This window comes from Hoplias malabaricus, chromosome Y (assembly GCF_029633855.1).
Source record: "Hoplias malabaricus isolate fHopMal1 chromosome Y, fHopMal1.hap1, whole genome shotgun sequence".
NCBI lineage: Eukaryota > Metazoa > Chordata > Actinopteri > Characiformes > Erythrinidae > Hoplias > Hoplias malabaricus.
Window position 1 is genome coordinate 76,193,502 of NC_089820.1, and position 22,547 is coordinate 76,216,048.

At 41.1% G+C, this 22,547-nt stretch overlaps 2 protein-coding genes across 2 annotated transcripts in view; both read right to left on the reverse strand.

The window, feature by feature from the left end:
- LOC136679210 (uncharacterized) overlaps window positions 1–12,247 on the reverse strand; it is a 31,763-nt gene extending 19,516 nt beyond the window's left edge. The window contains exons 1-3 of the mRNA XM_066657613.1: window positions 12,006–12,247; window positions 11,587–11,675; window positions 9,755–9,936 (exon numbers count right to left, since the gene is read on the reverse strand). Of these exons, the coding sequence (XP_066513710.1) occupies window positions 9,755–9,936; window positions 11,587–11,648 (244 nt within the window). The 5' untranslated portion in view covers window positions 11,649–11,675; window positions 12,006–12,247. The remainder of the gene's footprint in view (window positions 1–9,754; window positions 9,937–11,586; window positions 11,676–12,005) is intronic.
- Window positions 12,248–13,999: 1,752 nt separating this feature from the next.
- On the reverse strand, window positions 14,000–21,503 carry LOC136678353 (maternal DNA replication licensing factor mcm6-like). Its single transcript, XM_066656380.1, has 17 exons — window positions 21,264–21,503; window positions 21,030–21,176; window positions 19,231–19,341; window positions 18,629–18,878; window positions 18,239–18,404; window positions 17,859–18,004; window positions 17,597–17,747; window positions 17,307–17,448; window positions 17,079–17,220; window positions 16,879–16,986; window positions 16,614–16,769; window positions 16,350–16,478; window positions 16,013–16,174; window positions 15,328–15,442; window positions 15,027–15,218; window positions 14,713–14,852; window positions 14,000–14,455 (listed from the first exon to the last, which is right to left on the reverse strand). Exons 1-17 carry the CDS (start codon window positions 21,362–21,364, stop codon window positions 14,333–14,335), a joined length of 2,481 nt encoding a protein of 826 aa, XP_066512477.1. The 5' UTR covers window positions 21,365–21,503; the 3' UTR covers window positions 14,000–14,332.
- Between the last annotated feature and the right edge of the window lie 1,044 nt (window positions 21,504–22,547).

Genomic DNA, 22,547 nt, shown 5'->3' on the forward strand with positions numbered 1-22,547 from the left:
TGGAATTAGTCAGATCATGTCCTTATAACTGTCCTAAATAACCATATACTCTCCCTAGCACATTCACCTAGGTGGCAGCTTTTAACTCTCTAAAAACTCAATATACAAATACCATCAATGGAACCTTTACATATGTAAGTCCCCCCGCCACGACAGCTATTGGCTTTTACACCATTTCCTAATAACAGTCTCTTTCACTTTTGCAGCCGAGAACATAAAGCCCATTTTTCACTGTCTTTTAAACCACCTGAAATAAGCTTAGGCCTAGAGAACTCTGCAGTATTTCAGTATAGATTTGATGCATCACATAAGCATGACCTTTACTAATGCAGTATCCTCTGGGAGTCTAAGGTCACACACACATTTACATTCGGCTCTGACAATCTTTTCAAAATATTGTGTACGACTGATGGCAAATAGCCTAAATCCTTTTTTTTTTTTTTTTGCCTTTGTTCCAACTTTAAGAGTGTGTTGCTGGCATCTAATTTTACACTTCTTTATGTTTTCAATGTATAATCAAAAATAGAATCAACAAATCAGACTTTTTTAACCGCATTTTATCAAACCACTGTTTACCAGACTAGTACAATTCCCCTTTAATGAATGATTCCTCATTTGAAGGCACAACATATAAAACAAGATAAATCACAATCATCCTTAGAGTAGACCAGTGATCTTTCTGCATCTTTGGCCACAGAAGACTGACTCGGTGAACGTGGACATGTTAAGATGTATTAAAAGCATAACAGTATCCACAACCAGGGAGTATGGGGAGGAGAAAAAAAAATTAGCAAAAGGACACACCATGTCAGGCGTACATTATTGTGGTTGTCATGCAACAGAACGGAGCTTAACGCCAAAACTCCTTTCTGACATATTTAGGTCATTTACTGCGAGTTTGCATGACATTATACACAGTCGAAGCAGTTTTAGTTGCTGAGAACCACAAACCCAATAATAACAACAAAAATACTACTAAATAAATCCTGTTATTATCAGTGACAACAGGAGATTTCTCTGTAATTCACAGTAACCATGACACTACAGCCTACACTAGATCCCAAATCAACAAATGTACACAGCATGTCCACAGGTTTTTAGTGGTTTCAGCCACTTTAAGCTGCATTTGTTGCTGACACAGATGTTCAACTGAGCACACACAGCTTATATTATCTCCACAGAAAAGCATGCTCAGTAGAATTGGACACTCTGGAGCGGTTGCTTGTTAGGCTAATATTACAGAGAGCACCAATCACGACAAAGGTCATTTACATATATATGGGTCTTAAAGTCACAGAAACAAAACCAGCCTGTCAGACTCTAACAACAGGTGAGGAAAGGACTGAGCTGCTACAACAAATTACGAGCTTTTTGGAATGAAAAATGCCGAAAGAGAAGACGTGCGAGTTGTAAAATTAAGATTTTGATTATGAACTTTAGCATAAACTCTACAGGATCTCTGTCCCTCTCTTTCAAAGGTCCAGAAGAGCAGTTTTCTAAATGAGATTCTCAGGGACGTAGATGCTCATAAGTTCCGTCTGTCCTCAGTTGGAGCTGGTAGGATTCAGAACAGATTCGTGCACTGAGAAAAAACTAAAGCAGCAGCAGTGCTGGGCTGCAATGGGAACTTCTTCTGACCGGCACATGACACAGGGTAAGAGAGTGAGTGCCAGAGCATGGGGTGTGTGTGTGCCAGAGACAGTGTGGACAGAGGGAGCCAAGCTGGGATTCCTCTACTCTGAATGTAATTCCCCTCAGGCAGCAGCACACTGACCCGAACCAGAGGTCAACTCTTACATACCTGGCCCTTTAACCACTGTACAGTACCCAGCACTGATTAATTACAGAGGGATGTTTCATGTCCAAACGTATGAGCCGACCAACGGGCAGGTGCACAGCCAGATGGATGGATAACAGAATAATGACAGACCTGTACTGAACAGGTAGAACAACAGAACAATAGACAGAATGGTAGAACAATAGATTGAACAAAAGAATGTTACACCTGATTAACTAGTACACACTCAGAAAGATGGACAAAGACATATAAATAGAGTAATAAATATAAGAAGAGTGAATATGATGAATAGAATAATAAATACAGTTAGAATGACTTAACGGGGGCGGCACGGTGGCGCAGCAGGTAGTGTCGCAGTCACAAAGCTCCAGGGGCCTGGAGGTTGTGGGTTCGATTCCCGCTCCGGGTGAGTGTCTGTGAGGAGTTGGTGTGTTCTCCCCGTGTCCGCGTGGGTTTTCTCCGGGTGCTCCGGTTTCCTCCCACAGTCCAAAAACACACGTTGCAGGTGGATTGGCGACTCAAAAGTGTCCGTAGGTGTGAGTGTGTGTGAGTGAATGTGTCTGTGTTGCCCTGTGAAGGACTGGCGTCCCCTCCAGGGTGTATTCCCGCCTTGCGCCCAATGATTCCAGGTAGGCTCTGGACCCCCCGCGACCCTAAATTGGATAAGCGGTTACAGATGGATGGATGGATGGATGGATGACTTAACGATAAATCAATAGCATGATAATAAGGGGGCGGCACGGTGGTGCAGCAGGTAGTGTCTCAGTCACACAGCTCCAGGGACCTGGAGGTTGTGGGTTCGATTCCCACCCCGTCTGGGAGGAGTGTGGTGTGTTCTCCCTGTATCTGCGTGGGTTTCCTCCGGGTGCCTCGGTTTCCTCCCACAGTCCAAAAACACACGTTGGTAGGTGGATTGGTGACTCAAAAGTGTCTATAGGTGTGAGTGTGTCTGTGTTGCCTTGTGAAGGACTGGTGCCCCCTCCAGGGTGTATTCCCGCCTTGTCCCCAATGATTCCAGGTAGGCTCTGGACCCACCGCGACCCTGAACTGGATAAGCGCTTACAGATAATGAATGAATGATAAAAAGGTCAAGAGACTGATCGAAGAAATGGATCAAAAGACTGATAGACACAAAAAGATGACAGAGAGAAGGACTGGTAGACAGTAAACAGGCAGATCACTAAATTAATAGAAAAAATATAAATATAGATCAAGAAAAGGCAGAAAGACTGATAGAAACGACAGACAGCGTGAGTGACAGACAGTGAGTAGACAGATCCAATCAAACCCACAACAGTGACAGGAATAATATCAGGCCACCATCAGCCAAAGCCTCTGAGTTTAAGAAACGGCACCTGACACTAGTCTAAATGAAGAGAGAGAGAGGCAGGGTTGAAAAGTGCAGTACAGTGCTGCTGGGTGTAATCCAGTTTACCTGGAGCTCTACCAGGGTGATACCAAAACGCCTGGCACCACTTCAGCTGCTGCACAACAGATTAACTCCATTTGAATTATTTAGCTCCAGCTGGAGTTGACCGGAGGGGAAAGCTATTTATGGACATTTTGGGCAAGACTGAATATGACGGCTGTGTTTGGATATGACAACACTAATGTAAGCTTCAGCTCAGTTTGCACATCACTGAGAAATCTTTGGTGGCACATTTCTTCAAAGATATACACTAAAACAGCCATGCATGACAAAGATATTATGATCTTAACGCTTTAAATATTCCTTTCCCAAAGTAACATATAACGCAATGCAAAATATAAAATAAAATAAACGAAAATATAGGAAATACTTTACTTTTATTCTATGATAATATTTATGTGCTGTAAATGATTAACGCAACGTTTAATGTTAAATCTCTGTTATTATTAAGGGTTTTTCTTTCGCCCTGCTCTCCACCATAAAGAAGCCAATGGGAAGGTGATGAATGACTCACTCTTTCTTATTTAAATCCAAGGAGAAATGCTGATATTGAAAAATTTGTAAATACTCCTTTAAGTAGGAGTGTGATTTCCATGGCACAGTGAACATGAATAAAAATGGAATATAATTCTAAAGATAGAAATGCATAGAATTTGAAAGTCTAATAAAAACATGTTCATTTACTTTGTACAAAACACACACAATATTCAACCATTAATTTTGATCAGTGCGAGTGTGCAGTCGATGCACTGTGATGCGCTGTTAGCTCCTGTAGCATGACAGAAGGGTCTAGTAGGCCGCCTTCCCGACTTCTGCTTACGTTCGCAGCCCGTTGTCTGCATCTTTCAGACTGAGACCAGGCCACAGTCAGCTACTGACATCTGGTTCGAACAATAGCTGAATGTTAAATCCGTGCAGTATTTATCAACAATCTTAATGATATAAAAACAAAATAATTAAAGTGTGAAAATGTGTGTGTGTGGGGGGGGCTATACCATAGAGCCCTATTTAAGACTCATAACTGATTATTAACCCTGGAGTCTGAAGATACACAGCAGAAAATTAGTTTTGCAGGAATTCTATAATCAATAAAAGCAGTGAGAGTTTTTATTAATATATACATTTACGGCAGGTGGATAATATGACAATAACGTTTGATTAGTGTTAATCCAGATCATCTAGAAGCAGTGGAGCTGTGCTGCTAAAACACTTTTCAGCACCTTCCTCTTTCTTACACACACACACACACGGCCTGCAGGCCATGGGGCTTTGCCAGGATGCAGTCACGCAAGCGCTCCCCGGGAGGCACTGGAGCATTCATTACCCATAATCCTCCTCTCTCCAGCGGCCGCAAGCCTCTCCATGTGGAGCTCAATTACTCCCTCATGTGCCGGAGTCCAACACAGCTTCCTTCTCTCTCTCTCTCTCTCTCTCTCTCTCTCTCTCTCTCTCCCTCTTCAATGAGCGTTATTGCTCATGATCTGTCTCAAAGAGAGAACCACTGCTAGGTGGCTGCTTCTGTTGCAGTGTCTTTATAAGACAGCGGTCTGTGACAAATAATCAGTTAAAAACAATGGATAACTTTCAGATGTGCCACACCTCGTAATATTATTCACTCAGAGCTCACAGCCGTGCAGCCGACTCTAGGCTTAGTTTGTAGGGTTTGGTTAACTCTAGGTTTGCTTCCCACACCAAACTTACCAGTAAGAGTCTATGGATAAGACTCTTAACACTGCATTAGCCTTCCTGTATCTAAAGAAAAATATATGCTCAAACCTTTTATTCATTTTCCAACTTACTACAACTACGGGTGTGTGATGAACCACCTTTATCTACACAGTCGGGCTAAAGTTTGGAAACGTCCATTCGTTTCTTGTTCAGCTGCTGTAACTCCACATAGCCCTAAAGGTTTGTTTAAACGTGGAACTGCAGGCATAAAACCAGAGGGAAATACATGTGTAGTGTAAGTAATCTGATCTCATCACACACACAGTGGAAATGTTTTATTCAACAAATCACTCACGTCGGCCCATAGTGGCTGACGCACTAAAAGCAGTAGTCCCTCTCTCACTGTCACTAAGCGACATGGCAGACAAATGAGCATCTAAATGGTTGCATGGCAGAGCAAAGTGTCCTACTCCAATAGTACAGAGAGACACTTGAAAACAGTGGCTGAGGAGCTGTGGTTCCTAAAAGCGCATGCATGGAAAAGGCATGCAAAACATTGTCCTCCAAACAGATGATACTGACATGAAACAAGATTAAAAAGAGACTGGATCTGATGGCTCTTTGGGTTTCGGGCCAAAATGAATATGTCTGAATTCCATAACAGTGAAACAGGACAGTCGTCAAATAAAATAAAAAAAAGAACGAGTATAAAATTAAATCTCCCCTGAATCACCCCAAAAAGTACTGACTTGTACAAGCTTCACGTCCCTTCAATTTATGGAAAAAACCATAGCAGCTAGCTGTCTAATGCCTTATATACACATGTAGCTTTGCGAACAATAGGGCTGGGGAACTTAATATGCACTTTCAGAGGGCCACATCTGCCGGGAAAAGAGGGAGGAATAACATTTTAATCAAGTCTTCTGCTAATCACAAAGGATTATGGATTTGGACCAAAGAAATAGTTGCTTCTTCACCTCATTCTCATTGGTTGATAAGAACGCGGTGAACACACCCACAACTCCAGCCTGATTCAAAGGCCTCAGATCATTCGGAGACAAATTTTAGTGTTGACCACCTCAGCAAAACCAATAGGCACATAATACTCCTTCACAAACATGCCTTCAGAACACAGGCTCAGTCCTTCTGAGATCAGTTCACTCACCACACACTTGGCTGTGTCACACTGTCCAGCTCATATACAGCTGAGCGGAGAACCGCTAATGGTCAGCGGGCTGTGAATTTCCCTGATCAGGATGAAGAGCTTTCTGTAAAACCTGTCCAACCTGGATGTTTGCCTAAATAAATTAGGAACACAATATGAAGGACTAAGTTGTATCCCAAACCAATAAATATGACTTTGCTCATAAACGTGACTACTACATTGAGTACGTGACTAAACGCAAACCAGCTGTTACCCATTTCTGAGCATATAAGAACTTAGGAGGCTATTTTACTGAGTGTTTTAGACCTATGCCTCAAACAGGAACATAAATTCTCTTTCTGGTACCATATTTTCCTTGCTCTTTCCCTGCTGGACTGATCCTGCAGCCTTTCTAACTTCTGACTTGAACCTTGCATTGCCTCCATGCCTCAATCTTATTACGGCTGTGTGTAAGCTCATTGTAGGCAAACATAGGAGTTGCATGTTGTGAAACCTGGCCTAATCTTTCAGAGTGTGCTGGAGGTCACTCATCCTGCTAAAATGATTTTATTGAGAAAGAAACAGAAAGATAGTAAAGGGAGAATCCACAAGTGCTCTTCTGTCACTTTCGTAAAATGATGCAAACGCTATATAGTGAATATAGCTTCCTCAGTTGGGCCCCGAGGCTACAAAAGTGTGTTAAATAACAAGGAAGCTTACGGAGGCTTATAATCCTGTAAGAGGCATTTCACAAGACACATTGAATACACCTAAAGACATGTTTGGCGTGTAAATTTGGCTTTGTTAGATTCGTGCATGAGCTAAAGGCTAACGTGGCTTGAACCAGGTTGACATAATATGTTTTCTATTTTTGGAGAGATTCTTAATAATATTATAATATAATATAAGATTCTTAATAATAAAAATACACTTTAAATAATATATAGAAAATAAACCAGTTTGTTGAGTATTAGGAAAAACGAAAATTACCTCTATCTCATTAACTATTAATTTAGCTGTGACCTTTTGAGCACAACCATTTAATATTAATATTTCAGCTCAGCTATTCACTCCTCAGGGTTCCAGAAGAGCAAGCAGAGGGACGACAGAATTCGCCTCACGGTGCGACATTCAAGGTTTGATCGTAATTGCATGGGACGAGCACCCAACAATGGTGTTGTGCCAACAAAGTGTTTCACAGAGCTCCCCGCTGCATTCTCAGTACAAACATGGCGCGTCTAGACCAGGCACCGTTTGGGGTCATTCACTTACGGCCTTTTGTTATGCACGGCCAATCTACACAATTACTCAGGCAAGACTATTCATTAGAGGCAGAAAACCAAGCGCTGGCCCAGAACATCAGGGGGAAAAAAATTACCAACACGGTCACTGATAAAAGCAGAAATGTGTGTTTGGACAAAATGGTTAAGCAGCGTGTCATGTAAATCCTTTAACCTCAATTTGGTCACATGTCACACGGACAATAGTCACATTATGGTTTGAAATATCCACCCCCCATCCATCAAGAGAGAAAAGGCCAGAGCACAAGGCATTATAAAGAACATGGCGTCGTGGTGATTACACTGCTTTTGTTAAAGCAAGACATTAAATGAAACATTCTCTAAGAATTATGTTTCTGCAGAAATATACAAAAAAAGTTGTTTTTAGTTGTGTGTGGTGTAATGTATCGGAATGGGCATTTTGTAGTAAATATAGGGCTGGACGATATGGGCAATAATTTATATCACAAAAAATTTCTTAATTTTGGTTCGTAAGATTTTATTCCAATATTGATACGGAGAATATAAAAGACACAGAAAAACTGGCAAAAACAAAAACGAAACATGACATTACTGTCAACAAAAAACCTTAAAATATGAATTATTTGAAACTAAATTTAAAATTAAGTGCCATAAACTGAAGGCAGCACCCTCTAATGAACGTCCAATCAATGACCGACGCTGTAAATTATCTATAGTGAAATAAATAACCCCTATATTTACAAATTATATCATTGTTATTTAATGTTTTTATATTGCAATCGATTTTGAATTATCACCCAAAAATAAATAACTATACAACTCCTTTATACATATAATTTTTAAAATTAAAATAATTCCTAGCATGTTCTTCCACAATACAAAATCAGTTAGGACTGGACATGACAATAACTGATTAAAAAAGCATACATTACATTTCTGTTCCTTGAACAAATCAAATGTATCATCATTATGTTTAGATCAATGGCCAACTGTAGGCATTAGCATTTAGAGCTTCAGACCAATTCTAAGCTATAAACAGCCACCAGCACGTTCAACAACAATTGTTTTCTGTCCACTGGACCGGGTTTTAGTTCACAGATCAAGGCTGACTGAAAATGACTTTGAGAAACACAGCTGACCATGGGAAGATGAATTTGTCAGAAAAGTGGAGTCTCATTGAGATGTTCAAACATAAGAAGGTTACCAATCATTCATAAGGCAAAAGATCAAGGCTATCACGGGCCCGTTATTCATGATTTTTAATAACAGTGCGGCCAGGGTCATGTGTAATATAAATGATGACATCAAGGCGCTTCTGACATTTATGACTTTCATTATCCAAAATGGCAAGAGGTTGTCAGAATAGGAAAATACATGGGTTATAACCCAACAAACATCCAAACAAACACTTCCACATACACAGCAGCGTGGTTACACACACATTCAGCCTCGTTCATCACTCATTATTTTAATCTCCTCAACCACATACCCACAAAACCACACTCTCAAGGCCCAAATACAGTCTCACTTCATAACGCTAAAGACATTTCTATGAGCTGAATCCACCTGCTGACTCACAGCGCCACTTCAGGCAGAGTTCCTCACAGCATTCATTACAGACCTCTTACTACAACACTGTTTACTACGGTGAAAGAGAAAAACAAAGGGGGAGGGGGTAGAGAGAGAGAGAGAGATGGTGAAAGGTGGCGGAGGAGGAAGAGAAAACTACAGATGGGAAGAGACAAATAGTATGTGGAGAGAGACAGAAGGAGACAGATCTAGCCTCTTAGCCAGATTCAGCTCAGTACAATTGGATTATGTCAAAACAAAAGTAAAAGACGACTGCAGCCCCATCAGTGCTTTAACAATCAGAGGACACCCATTCACCTCGTTTCTTTGTGTTGTTTTTAAGTGTTTTATTTTTAAACCAGAGTGTTAAACTTTATGAACAATAAAAGAACAGGTAGTGATTCAGGGTGGCGTTATATTGAATGCTCTACTCTAGAGACACATTAAAAGATATAAATCTGAAACATTACCATTTAAATGACTCAAAGCAGTTATTGCATTAAAATGTTATGAATAAACTGCTTGATGCTTACAACATTGTTATACAATAGCTTTTAGACAAGATATGATCTAAAAATACATTTTAACTCCTTTTTTATGGTGCAGGAATACGGCCTGTGCCTTCTCGGGCAAATAAACAAAATATAAAAGCTGCATACAGACTCTCTGAAATCACATGTACCTGTTCTTCTGGACAGTAAATAAAATGGATGTCTGGCTGTGTGCATACGTTAAAACCCCTGGTTCCAACACCACCATTGGTGTGCTGATGCATACCTCTGCAATAAACGATTTCACATCAAACCACCCTAAATGGTACTGATTAAAACATGCAGATATTTCAGAAATAGGTCATAAATTCCTGTTTGAGAATATAGCCTCACCCTGGAAGAAGCTCTTGACGCGGAGGTAGCTGACACTGAGGCGCAGCACTGAGAGCTTGTCCAGTTTGGAGATGACTTCTGGTGTGAAGGGCAGCAGACTGGCCAGCCGGTCCAGCTCAGCATTCAGACGGTCACGGTGCCTTTTGGACGGATTGGTCTTTTGGTTCGCTGGGGCTGGTTTTCTGTTTGAATGGAAAAGATGCACGTTTTATTCTACACTGTAGGAAAACTGGTTTATTACAATAAAAACCGTACGTTTTTGACAAAGGTCTCGGATGTGTGCCACAATGTCATATTGTTAAAGTAAAGCTGCTGTCCAATTATTTTGTAGTATATGAATGTATTATAATTATTATTTTTTTAACATACATGCCATTGTTTACACATTTTACATGTTATATTCACTACATACACACACACACACACATATATACACACATACATACATACATACATAAAAAACATAGTTAGATGCTTCAAGCCTATGAAGATGCTGTCTGTTTGAAACTATCAGAATTACCATGGCATCGTAAACCCAAGGTGTCAGTGGCAGTAATGCGAGTGTATAGCAAACTACGATTGGTGCTTTGGCAGACCACATGACACATAAGACAAATTCAGTCACGCCCAACAAAGATCAAAAGTAGCTTAACTGAAAAGATTCCTGAATTGTTTCATACAATTATAGAGTGAGTGATACTACACCTCTCTGGGTTTTTGGTTGAACTTTACTTATAGCTGCTAGTAGACCCTCTTAGTCTTTTCTGAAACATCAGAATACAATCAAGAAATCTAAGCACCAAAACTGCTGTCAGGAAAAAAAATTAATTCCATTTCACTGTTTGTTAACATTCAAAATAATGATTAAATTACAGTTTGTCTTTGCAAAGTGTCAAAATATCTTAATGAAATCTCAATATTAATGTTGTGTTTTTACAAAGATTTCCATTAAAGGGTAATGTCCTGTAAAGTTACCATTTTAAAGATATGATGTGTTTGAAATAAATTCATTTCAGCCGTTTCATTCTTTTTCCAGTTGAAGGAAAAGCTTAGATCAATAAAAGAGACCGAGTCCTCCTCAGAACTGGGTGGAATGTACAGGAAATAGTTATCAGGTTGTTATACGTGTTTAATCTCTGCTTTCAGAGTCTCAAAGCCCTGAGAGCAAAGACTTTTAGCTTTTTAATTTTTTAAAGCCACAAACACTGCATGAGATGATAGTGCTGAATGTTTCCTGACAACAACAAGCATTATAATCTACTACGAAAAAAAAATAACTCACAGGAGGAATAAATATCATAAATTAAACATCAAACAATATCCAACTGGAATTCACTGGAACCAACAAAACCCTGATACAAAATAAACACCACAGAAGTGACTTAAGTGATAATCTAAGTTGTGCAATGATTTATTAGCTGTTATATATATATTTTAAATCAAGATATAGTTCTATACAACACCAGAAAGAACTCCTCTATTAAAACAACACATCTATAGTACAACGTAGAAGCCTTTTTGGCAAGTATAGGACATTCAAAACACTAGTCCAATCATAAGGAGATCACCAGATGATGCCACAGCCGTCCAAGGCTAGGAGAGCACAGCTAGCCTCTCTCTGGTTGGGTACGGTTTACCAAGGGTTATAAGATGTCTCAGAATAGCAGAACCGAGCATAAAAACACGTTTTGGTGAAATTAAATAATCAAGTTTTCCCCCCATTCCACCAGAAAGAAGCAGCATTATGCCCTGTGAAGATATGAAATGCAGACACACACACAAACAAACAGATTACAGTATGTAGAGGTTATAAACGCAGAGGAATACTCAGCTGTTTTTGAATGGGCTTCCTCCTCTTCCTCCCCGCGTACAGACAGTCTCCAGGTGGAATCATGATTTGAAGACCTCCGGAAAATTCACTCTGAACAAAAAGAACCATCCCACACCTGTTTACACTCCTCACTAAAACAGCACATGTTCTAAAGAGCGGAATAGACACTGGGCAAAGTTTTAGGAGCGGGTAGATCTGCAACCTAACCCATGGGTCCCGTAGAATAATAAATACAACAACAACTAGTAAAGAGAGAAGCAGCGGGAAATCAAACAGTAAAGGTAATAAATTACAGTGGCAATACAAACTTAAGTTGCAGGGAATGACAGAAACATAACCAAGAGCTGAATATACAACTCCGGCATACTAAGTGCATTAACATGCTTATAAACACAAATTAAAATATTTTAGGCTACTCACCCAAAGCTAAGTGGTGTAAGGTAATCCAACTTTGTCTTCCTTCTAGGCGACGCTCAACACTGTTCCACACAATACAAGTGTAGCCTAATGTATATAGGCTGAGTGTAAGCCACTTTCTTATTCACTTAAAAGCACTAGCCCTAAATATAACACGGTGATTCTTGTGGAGGAGACAGAGCTGATGGTTTATAAATGACCGAGTGCGTGGGGTTTGGTGTTTTATAGGCGGTAGGGTGGCGTTTCTCATCCCTGTGTTTCAGGTGCTGGATGATGCGGATTCCTCTCACTGAGACAAAAGTAGCGAAATAAGATTCGGTCAAAGAGTGAACGAGTTCATTGGAACCGATTCACAACTGAATCACCGTCCATTTATGGCAATTTTGTCAGACATTTATATATTTAAAAAAAACATACACACATATGTCATTAATTAATTAAACAATAAATAACAATTTACAATTTATAGAATCAATTTATGGTCACATTACTACTGCTTTTGAAAAAGGAGAAGAAATAACAAATAATAATCAATAATAGTTTATAATATTTAATAATTAATAATCAATAAATAATTTTATAAATAAGGTGTTGCTGATGATTTTCTAAAATCTCCAACAGAGGATTGTCACTTCTGTGCATAGTATAATTTTGAAAATAAATCAATTATATCATAAAAATTAAAAGATAACATAAACCACATAGATGTATTGTTTTATTTCTAAAACTATGTTCCTTAAAATGTGCAGAACCATATAAATGTAATGAAATATTTAATCCGACCACTCAAGATCATACACATCTTTATATTATGCTCTTTTGGTGAATAGCCTAAATGAATTACTGAAGCTAGATTCACTGAATGATTGTTTTAATGAATCGGTTCGATGAACTGAATCACACAGAAGCATCACTGGGTCACGAAAGGGACTCGCGCTTCGCACGCAACGGTCCACGGTTCGCGCGACATCCTCTCACGCACGCGGCCGCTTTACTCGCACGCGCTCGCATCCTATTCGTCACGGCGTAGAAGAGAAGGTGCACGTGGCTGCAGCATCGACCAATCAGGCGCCGCCTTGTCCAAAGGCACGAGCGATTTCACTTGAGCCAGAATTCCATTTCAGAGTCTAACGGTCGACTGCTAGGGTCCATGGAAATTCACTGACTTTCCATACACATAAATATATAAAGATTTCTTTATAATTTAAATATCAATATCCTTTTTTTATTTTTTTAGCTTAACATCGTTCTGTCAACAGCACTTTAATATAAATCGATCACAACTCAGAGGAAATGTCTGGTACCTTTCCATTCCTAAAAATATCCAGAAGTAAAATACAGAAAAGAAATAAGTCCAAGAAGAGATGCTCAGGCATTCAAACCATCACAGAAATGATCTACAGTAAAGCTAGGCTTTTGCTGTCCAATATATTGTAAACCCCTGTAGGGCATTTATAAATTAATGTCTGTAAATGCGATATAAATGCTACAACTACGTGTAAACAAGTATTTTAACGGTTGAAATAAAGATTTTTTTAAAAAAAATTCCCATATTTGAAAAGCAACTTAAAATACTAGCAACTTGCATTAATATGTGAGGATACTGTAGTATATCCATGATCTATTACATAACACACCCATCTGTGCTGGAGAAAGGAAGGGGAGAGACACCCCCCCAACAAGCTTTCCTCCTGGTTGTTTAACCAAGGGGGACACAAACGCACTTACTCATCTGGGAGCATTTGTCCACTTGTATTAGCCATTGTTTAATAATGTTTGTGGTCAAAGCTTAAGGGGCCAAAATACCAGTGATCCAATCCAGATTCAAACGGTTTCTTTCCCCTTTGAAGTGGTCAACCAGTCTCAGGGGAATTGAAATATTCAAATTAAGCCATTTTACATTTAATTAAATGGTAAATACATTAACCATAGTTTTCTGAATCCTACAGGGCCAATTAAAAACGGTCATATCATTAAGGTCAATGAGATTAACACAGATTCACAAGTTTAAACCTCAAATTTAGCGTATTGTTTTCTGTTCTGTGCAGTTACTTGGATTATAAAGTGACTAAGAATAACGTAACCAGACACACTTCAATTCACTACTTTATTCCAAAAGCTGTCTAAATACAGTCTGTATCTACCTCACTGATCAAGACTTGATCCACGTACTCCACTCTGCACTGGAACAAGACCACAGCTCCACCTTGTGGTTGAACCAGGAAGTTCTCCATGGTCTCAGAGTTAATATATTTATTTTTCGTATATTACACAAAAAACACAATTTACAAACACAAAATGTTAGGTGGAGGAAGTCATTCTAAACTCCTCTAGTCCTCCAATATGTAATTGGGATTGACCACTAGGAAGGGGTCTTCCTCCAGGACTGGTTCGTCTCCCCCATCACTGACCTTTTTCAGGCCTGTTTTCGTCAGCTCTATGATAATATGATCCTGTGAGTAAATGTAAAGGAAAAAAAAAAAGAAAAAGAAAATACGATTAACTGCCAATCACACATGCAGTTTACACTTGGGCTGGTAACCCATAAGGGCAAGACAATTGTTCACCACAAAAATAGTCCCACCACTACAATAACTTCACTTTAACCTGCGTATCAACTCCACATTCAGAAACCTAGGTTCACAGCTTGAGAATACTTGACTACATACTGTGAGTGCCTTTAGCAGAGTTAAAGTCTAAAAACACTCACATAATGGATCAGTCTGTGCAACACTTTTTCAATAAGACTCTTCTTTGCGATGAGTTCAACCTCAGACTCAATCTCGCTCTCAATTTCCTTCAAGTACCAGTTGATGAGCTCACTCTTCTTTAGAGAGGACTCTTCATCCACTGGGAAAAACAGAAGCTCAGTTACAGATAATAGTCCACATACCCATGAAAATTTCAGGATGAATCATGCTGTAGCCTGAGCTTGTATGTGATTTACAATCTAACCAGTAACCAAGTACAACAACTACATCATTGCTAATTAAAAAAGCTGAACATTGGGGGTTTGAGACTCACATTGCTCCATTTTCTGCATGTGAAGAACCAGCAGGTTGGAGAGCCTACGGTACTCTGCAAAGGACATGCGCAGTGCTTGTTTGGCTGTGGATGTCTTCTCCTGCCGCTCAGACTCAGTGTCCATTGCCTCTACAGCATCAGCAGGCCTGCTGTTCTGACCATTCACCTGCCCCGCTATAATCTCATTCTGATCTGGAGGGAAATGACAAATGTTTCCAGAACATTGTCTTGAATGTTAACAAATTTCTGCTCACAGAAATAAATAATATAAAAAAAAAACCTTTACCAAATATAAATTTACCATTCATATCCTCATTATCGTCCTGTTCCTGGTCAAAATTGATATCAGGAGAGTCAACGCGAATGATGGACTTATTCAGAAGTCTGAAGGCTTCTTTCACATGCTTGGGTTGAACCTTAAAACAGAGTCAGTATTATAATCCGTTTCTCAAGTAAAGAAACAAAGACCCATTTGCTTTATTTCTACACTGTTTATAATTCAGGGCAGCACAGTGGCGCAGCAGATAGTGTCGCAGTCACTGTGTGAGGAGTTGGTGTGTTCTCCCAGTGTCCGCGTAGGTTTCCTCCGGGTGCTCTGGTTTCCAGAAACACACGTTGGAAGGTGGATTTGCGACTCAAAAGTGTCAGAGTGTGTGAGTGAGTGTGTTGCCCTGTGAAGGTCTGGTGCCCCCTCCAGGGTGTATTCCTGCCTTGCACCCAATGATTCCAGGTAGGCTCTGGACCCACCGTGACCCTGAACAGGATAAGCGCTTACAGATAATGAATGAATGTTTATAATTCAGTTCAAGTGTACCAGCATTATACTGTGGCATGCCAAAATTATGTAACCCAGTCAAAGTGCATTTTAAAGAGACACAATTACTATTCATTTGCCAAAGTACTATTCGTTCAATGTACAGTGAGAGTGTGCACTATACAGCAGAACACCTTCAGGATATTGTCAATGACTGTCTGGAGTTCCTGACCTCATCTGAGCAGTAGAGGCGAGCCATGGCCTCTGAGAGACGCAGCATGCTCTCCAGCTGCCGGACGGTGATTCTCCAGGCGGATTTAGTTGTTCCTCCTCCATCTCTCTGCCGCAGTCGTTTATACTGCTCCACCACAAACTCCTGAGCCTCAACAGTTATCTACAACACAGCAACAACCGTCATAGCCCTTGTACCAACAGGGAAACGTAACATACTATTTTTATACAACATACAGTACACTTCATATTTTGTGTAAATTAAAAGAACGGTAGATACATTGCTCTAAAATGAGTTAAATACCACAGTAATACAGTAAATAAGGTCAGTTTCTCACCTTTGGCTGAAACTGCCGCGCAAACAATATGTACCTCTGGATGTCTTCTGCAGCGTAAACACGCTCCACTGAGTCTATATTCCTGGCATGGAGGTCTACAATACGCCTTGCTATGGCATAATCTGTCACCTAGGGAGAGGGGTGAAACAACTTAAACATTAAAAGATTAAGACTAACGAGAAACCCTCAGATTAACACAACGTATGTTTCAGCGCCATAGTTTTTCACTAAAACCACATTCTGATCCACCGGTGTGACCCTCACCTCATTGCACTCATCAACCAGAATAAAGAACAGGTCAAATCTGGACATGATGGGGGCGGACATGTTGACGTTCTGCTTCAGAGACTTAGAGCGGTTGTATCTGCCATCGATGGGGTTGGCTGCTGCCAGGATCGACGTGCGAGCATTCAGAGTGGCCTGAAGAAAACAGACACACAGGGAGAAAGCCAAATCCAACACATATTAATAGATATCAGCTAATAAAGCTTTTTTTATATATATATATAAAAATCACCCACAGTTGCACCTTCACACCAGCTTTTGTGATGGAGATGGTCTGCTGTTCCATGGCTTCATGGATGGCCACTTGGTCTTTGAGGTCCATTTTATCAAACTCATCAATACAGCACACCCCCTGAGAAAATAGGATTCGTACGCAATAAAACAACAAAAAACAAACCCTTGGCGTTATAGGCAAACAAAAGGGTCCTAATTTAAGCTACTCACATTGTCAGCAAGCATCAGGGCTCCAGCCTCAATGACAAACTCGTGAGACTCCTCATCTTTGACCACAGCAGCGGTCAGACCTGCGGCACTGCTAGCCTTTCCACTGGTGTACACAGCCCTCGGCACAAAGTCCTCAACGTGTCTAAGAATCAACAGGAACCATGGGTATACTGTTAAAATGAGTATGTACTATTTCTTAAATGCTTTATGATTAATACTTGTATATACTTGAGGAACTGGCTTTTAGAAGTGCTGGGGTCTCCGACGATGCAGACATTGATGTCCCCTCTCAGAGATGTCCCCTCCATGGTCGTCTTTGCAACACCGCCAAATAGCATCAGCAAAATCCCTCGCTTAATTTCATCATTCCCTGTGAGCAGTTGTACACATTAACAATGTGGAAACATAAAATGATTCAGTGCTGTTCAATAAGTCAAATTTTTGTATCTTCCAACCCATAAAGTCCAGTACTAATGACCAGAGGCAAAAATATAGCATAAGTACAGAGCAACACTCACCATGGATGGTGGGGAAGAGGCTGGTGCAGAGGTTGTGGTAGAGATTCTTATCCTGACTCATCTCAAACACCTTCTCCCATTCCTGAACTGTCATCTGGTTCTTCACACTCTCCGCTGTCTGGTCCTCCTGACGCAGCTCTGTTCCTCCAAACTGGACAAAGTGTGAACGGGCTTCAAAATGTGCCTTAAATCTAACTCTGTCTTTTGCTTGAACCATATTTTCCTTGGGGCCCAGAAGAACTTTTAAACCATTGTCCCTCACCCTGGGGTTAGTTGGGGCGACATAATTAGCCAGAAAGGCCAGTCTGTAGGACAGCTCTCGAACCCCCAGAGCCTTCAGGCCCTGAATCCCATCTGCCTCAAAGCCCTCCTTTCCAGTCACTCTGCTGCTGGTCTCTGCTCTGGTGCCTGAACCACAATAAAGCCAGAACCATACACTATCAGCTTCACATAGGCCAATTTCGTTGCTAGGTTACACAAATTGGAAAAAAAATGTGTTAAAACATATCCTTAACTTTAAAACTCACATTCACATAAAAAGAGCATTCTGATCTTTTCCCATTACATGAGGATTTGTAAGGTACCACTGACATGAAGGTAATAAACAAGAGGGTGAATAAAAAGGAATGACGGGACCCGTACCAGACAAAGCCATGGCAGAAACATCTGGCACAACAATAAGAGTCCCAGTGAAGTCACAGCGGTCTCCAGCCTGAGCCGTCTCCACTGCCTCAGCTCTCAGGATCACCTCCACACTGCGGGGGATCGAGCCTCGAGGAAGTTCTGCTTGAGTCTCCTGAATCCGCACCTGACACCACATAGACATTGAACATGAATACACACACACACTCACTATGTTCATGTGTTGAGTTTTGTAGATTACAATATACATCAAGTTTAGAAAAGGTCTATACATTAACACTGAAAAGATAAATAAGCTGCAACACAAGCTTCCAACACTTCAGACACCACCCTGACTGACGACATTTGAAATAAGGGGGAGATTTTATTGGCCACATTTACTAACATCACCTTCTGAAAGTCAACAAAGCGGGATTTGTTGGTATCCAGCATGAATCTGCGGCGGTTGGCGCACACAGGGTTTTTGCAGATTGTAGGCTGTGTGTATTTAAACTGCTGCTCCACGTCTTTAATAACCGACTGGCAGTCCAGACAGAGGAAGGTTCCACTGACCAGCTCTGGGTGAACAGGGTGTGTCCGCACCACCTGACCACTGATCCGCAGCAGAGTGCCAATACGAGCAGTGGACAGCTCACGGATTCTGGACAGAAGAGAGAAAACAGGATTAAAAAGGGAAAAAATGTTTTTTGCAAAATATTAATATATGCAATAAATTCATGAAGGGGTTCATTTATTTATTTTTACACATGTCCCACTGCAAATGGCATCTTAGCTTTGTAGCACTAAATGAGGCAGTTTTACGCTTCATAGAGCAGGCTCTCACACTGGGGCAGCCATGTTTAAAATTGTGTACAGAATCTCTGACACATCCAGTCCATCGGGGGTCAGTATACTGGCTAAAAACATTGGTTTAATAACATGAGGAATCACTAGAGGAAGTCACACTTGGCCCCTTTAAGAATCCATATAGTTGTACAGTATGATGTGTGAACCTCTGTCGTGAAGGAAAATCAGAAAACGCCACGTAAAACTCTTTAGCTGGTGGTATATTCCCATGGTCACGGGCGAAGTGGCGAACAGCTCTGCAAAGGTATGGGTAAACCCTGAGGAGAGAATCAAGAACATCAACACAATCACAACAAGACCATTTTATAAAGGACACAAGGTCACAGACAGGAAGCATTCTGCAATTTTTAAAACCCAAACTTAAAATATAAGTTATTTCTCAAAGTAGTCTATTAACAAGGCCTGTTTTGCACAGATTTGGACGGTTAAACAGATAATATTGGTGGTTATGCTCATGGTTGTTTATACAAGCAAATGTCTCAAGAAGAAAAACGGGGTAAAAAAAATGGGGTAGGGGCATGTTTCACTTTTACCTATTGTTAAGCTTGTAACCTACAGGGGTTGGACTTCACTGAAACACCTGGTTTTAGACCCCAATAATTTATTAGTATGGTGCAGGGCCTCCTTTTGCAGCCAATACAGTGTCAATTCGTCTTGGGTACGACATGTACAAGTCCTGCACAGTGGTCAGAGGGATTTTAAGCCATTCTTCTTGCAGGATAGTGGCCAGGTCACTACGTGATGCTGGTGGAGGAAAACGTTTCCTGACTCGCTCCTCCAAAACACCCCAAAGTGGCTCAATAATATTTAGATCTGGTGACTGTGCAGGCCATGGGAGATGTTCAACTTCACTTTCATGTTCATCAAGCCAATCCTTCACCAGTCTTACTGTGTGTATTGGTGCATTGTCGTCCTGATACACGGCACCGCCTTCAGGATACAATGTTTGAACCATTGGATGCACATGGTCCTCCAGAATGGTTCAGTAGTCCTTGTGCCCATCTAGCACAAGTATTGGGCCAAGGGAAAGCCATGATATGGCAGCCCAAACCATCACTGATCCACCCCCAAGCTTCAATCTGGGCATGCAACAGTCTGGGTGGTACGCTTCTTTGGGGCTTCTCCACACCGTAACTCTCCCGGATGTGGGGAAAACAGTAAAGGTGGACTCAGAGAATGTTTCACATTGTCCACAGCCCAGGATTTGCACTCATTGCAGCATTGAAACCAACATTTGGCATTGGCATGAGTGGCCAAAGGTCGTGTATATTGACCCTGTGGAGCTCCAGACGGACAGTTCTGGTGGAAACAGGAGAGTTGAGGTGCACATTTAATTCTGCTGTGATTTGGGGAGCTGTGGTTTTGTTTTTTGGATACAATCCGGGTCCGCGCCCGAACATCCCTTTCAGACAGCGTCCTCTTGCGTCCACAGTTAATCCTGTTGGATGTGTTTCGTCCTTCTTGGTGGTATGCTGACATTACCCTGGATACCGTGGCTCTTGATACATCACAAAGACTTGCTGTCTCGGTCACAGATGTGCCAGCAAGACGTGCACCAACAATTTGTCCTCTTTTGAACTCTGGTATGTCACCCATAATGTTGTGTACATTGCAATATTTTGAGCAAAACTGTGCTCTTACCCTCTGCTAATTAACCCTTCACACTCTGCTCTTACTGGTGCAATGTGCAATTAATGAAGTCTGGCCACCAGGCTGCTCCAATTTAGCCACACAACAAACCTCCCACACTAAAATGACAGGTGTTTCAGTTTCATTGTCCAACCCCTGTAGTTGTCAGTTATAATCTCAACCACCATCTCATAGTTGATTTTGGACGTTATAATAACAATTTACGACTTAAAATCTCAACATTTATCCAGCATCATTTCCACCTCCTGCCTTTTCTCGCATTTAACACTTCCTTATCTGCATGATGTGTGTTTACCTGTAGTACTCCTCCTGGATGGTGGTGGCCAGTTGCTGGTTGTATTGCTCGATATTGGTGAAGCTGACGGTCAGTGTATTTCTCTCAGGTCTTATCAGCTCCTGAGCTTCAGATAAATACAGCGGGTCTCCTGCTTTATCCTGAAACCTGAAAACAGCCCAAACACACGTCTGAGGGCCTAGTAGATGTAGTGTTCGGACTAGGAGTGGATTTATCAAAAGGGAATGTCCTTACTCCTCCAGAAACTCCAGAAAGAGTTTTTGACATTTCTCGGCGAGGTCGTCCTTCACCTGCAGCCCCACCGCGCTGCTCTCTGCCGCCGCTGCAGGCTCCATGACTGAGTACAGCACGCTATAAAAAGGCAGGGAAACGGAGAAGGAGAGCCGGAGAAACGAGAGACCGGCGGGAGAAAGAAGGAGAAGAGCAGGAGTATGAAAAAGAGCCAAAAAAGAAACTCGACACACTAATGAAGCCTGAACACCAGCAGGTGAGTTGTGACGTCAATGATTGGCTGAAGCCCTTCTGGCACTTGATCACATGATGATGTATCATGAGTGAAATAAGATGTCGAATTCAGTGTCTAAGCACTTTCACTTCAAATTAGGTTTCCAACAACAGTATTACGTTGGCAAATTCAGTGACGTCATAAACCTCAAAAACCCATATTTTCAAGAACCAAAAAAAAAAAATCCTAATGCCCTGACTCCACTATCTCCTTTCACCCCTCTACTGCTCCCCTACATTTAAGCCCTGCCCTTATCAAGGGTGCTCTGGAGGTGCCCCAACTTGGCACTGTCCCAATTCTCAATCCGAGTCCTACAAACCTTTGATGTCCTTTTGTGACCTTATGAAAAAGTGAATCAGAAGGGTGCATGTGTTCAAGGCCTTAGAACTGGAATACACTTTATTGCCCTTTTTAACTGTGAAAGTGAACATGATTAAGGTGACAACATTTTTTTTGTTAACATTTAGTCTCCAGATAGATGACTCATGAACATTTCTACTAGGCTGACCAGATCTGAGATGGTGCGTAGCTGAACCTACGTGTGCTTTTATGTCCTTTACACCTTTATTTGCTACACAAAACATGGGAATTTCTTTTTTAAATCATCCGAGAACGTACATTTACGTTTCGTCATAGCTGCTCGAGATGAGGGTAGGTACATGAGCTTTGCCTGACGTAAACAAGGACTACTGACGTGCAGACTGACCAATTAAATGTTTACAGAGAAGGTTATCGACCAATAACGGTAGCTCTACAGTCAGACCGTCCAATCAGAAGATTTAGGCTACTTCACCACGCCCCTTCTCACTCAAGCGAACCAATCTGAGTACGAGAGGGCGGGACTAATTTGTGAACGAAACGCTTCTCGAAATATTATGTAAGCTCTAGAAAAACAAAATCCCAGACGTTTGTGAAATTCCGGCCGGACATTTTTAAGCCTAAAAAAAGGACATGTCCGCGTATTTCTATTCCCACTTTACAATAAAGAAAATGGGTTTCCCTTACTCTCCTAA

Excerpts from the sequence above, each read along its gene's own strand:
- LOC136678353 (XM_066656380.1), bottom strand. The coding sequence starts at position 21,364 with ATGGAGCCTGCAGCGGCGGCAGAGAGCAGCGCGGTGGGGCTGCAGGTG. Across the intron at positions 21,177-21,263 it reads TTTCTGGAGTTTCTGGAGGA|GTTTCAGGATAAAGCAGGAG; the intron begins GTAAGGACATTC and ends GGCTGTTTTCAG. Across the intron at positions 14,456-14,712 it reads TGCACAGACTGATCCATTAT|GATCATATTATCATAGAGCT; the intron begins GTGAGTGTTTTT and ends ATTTACTCACAG.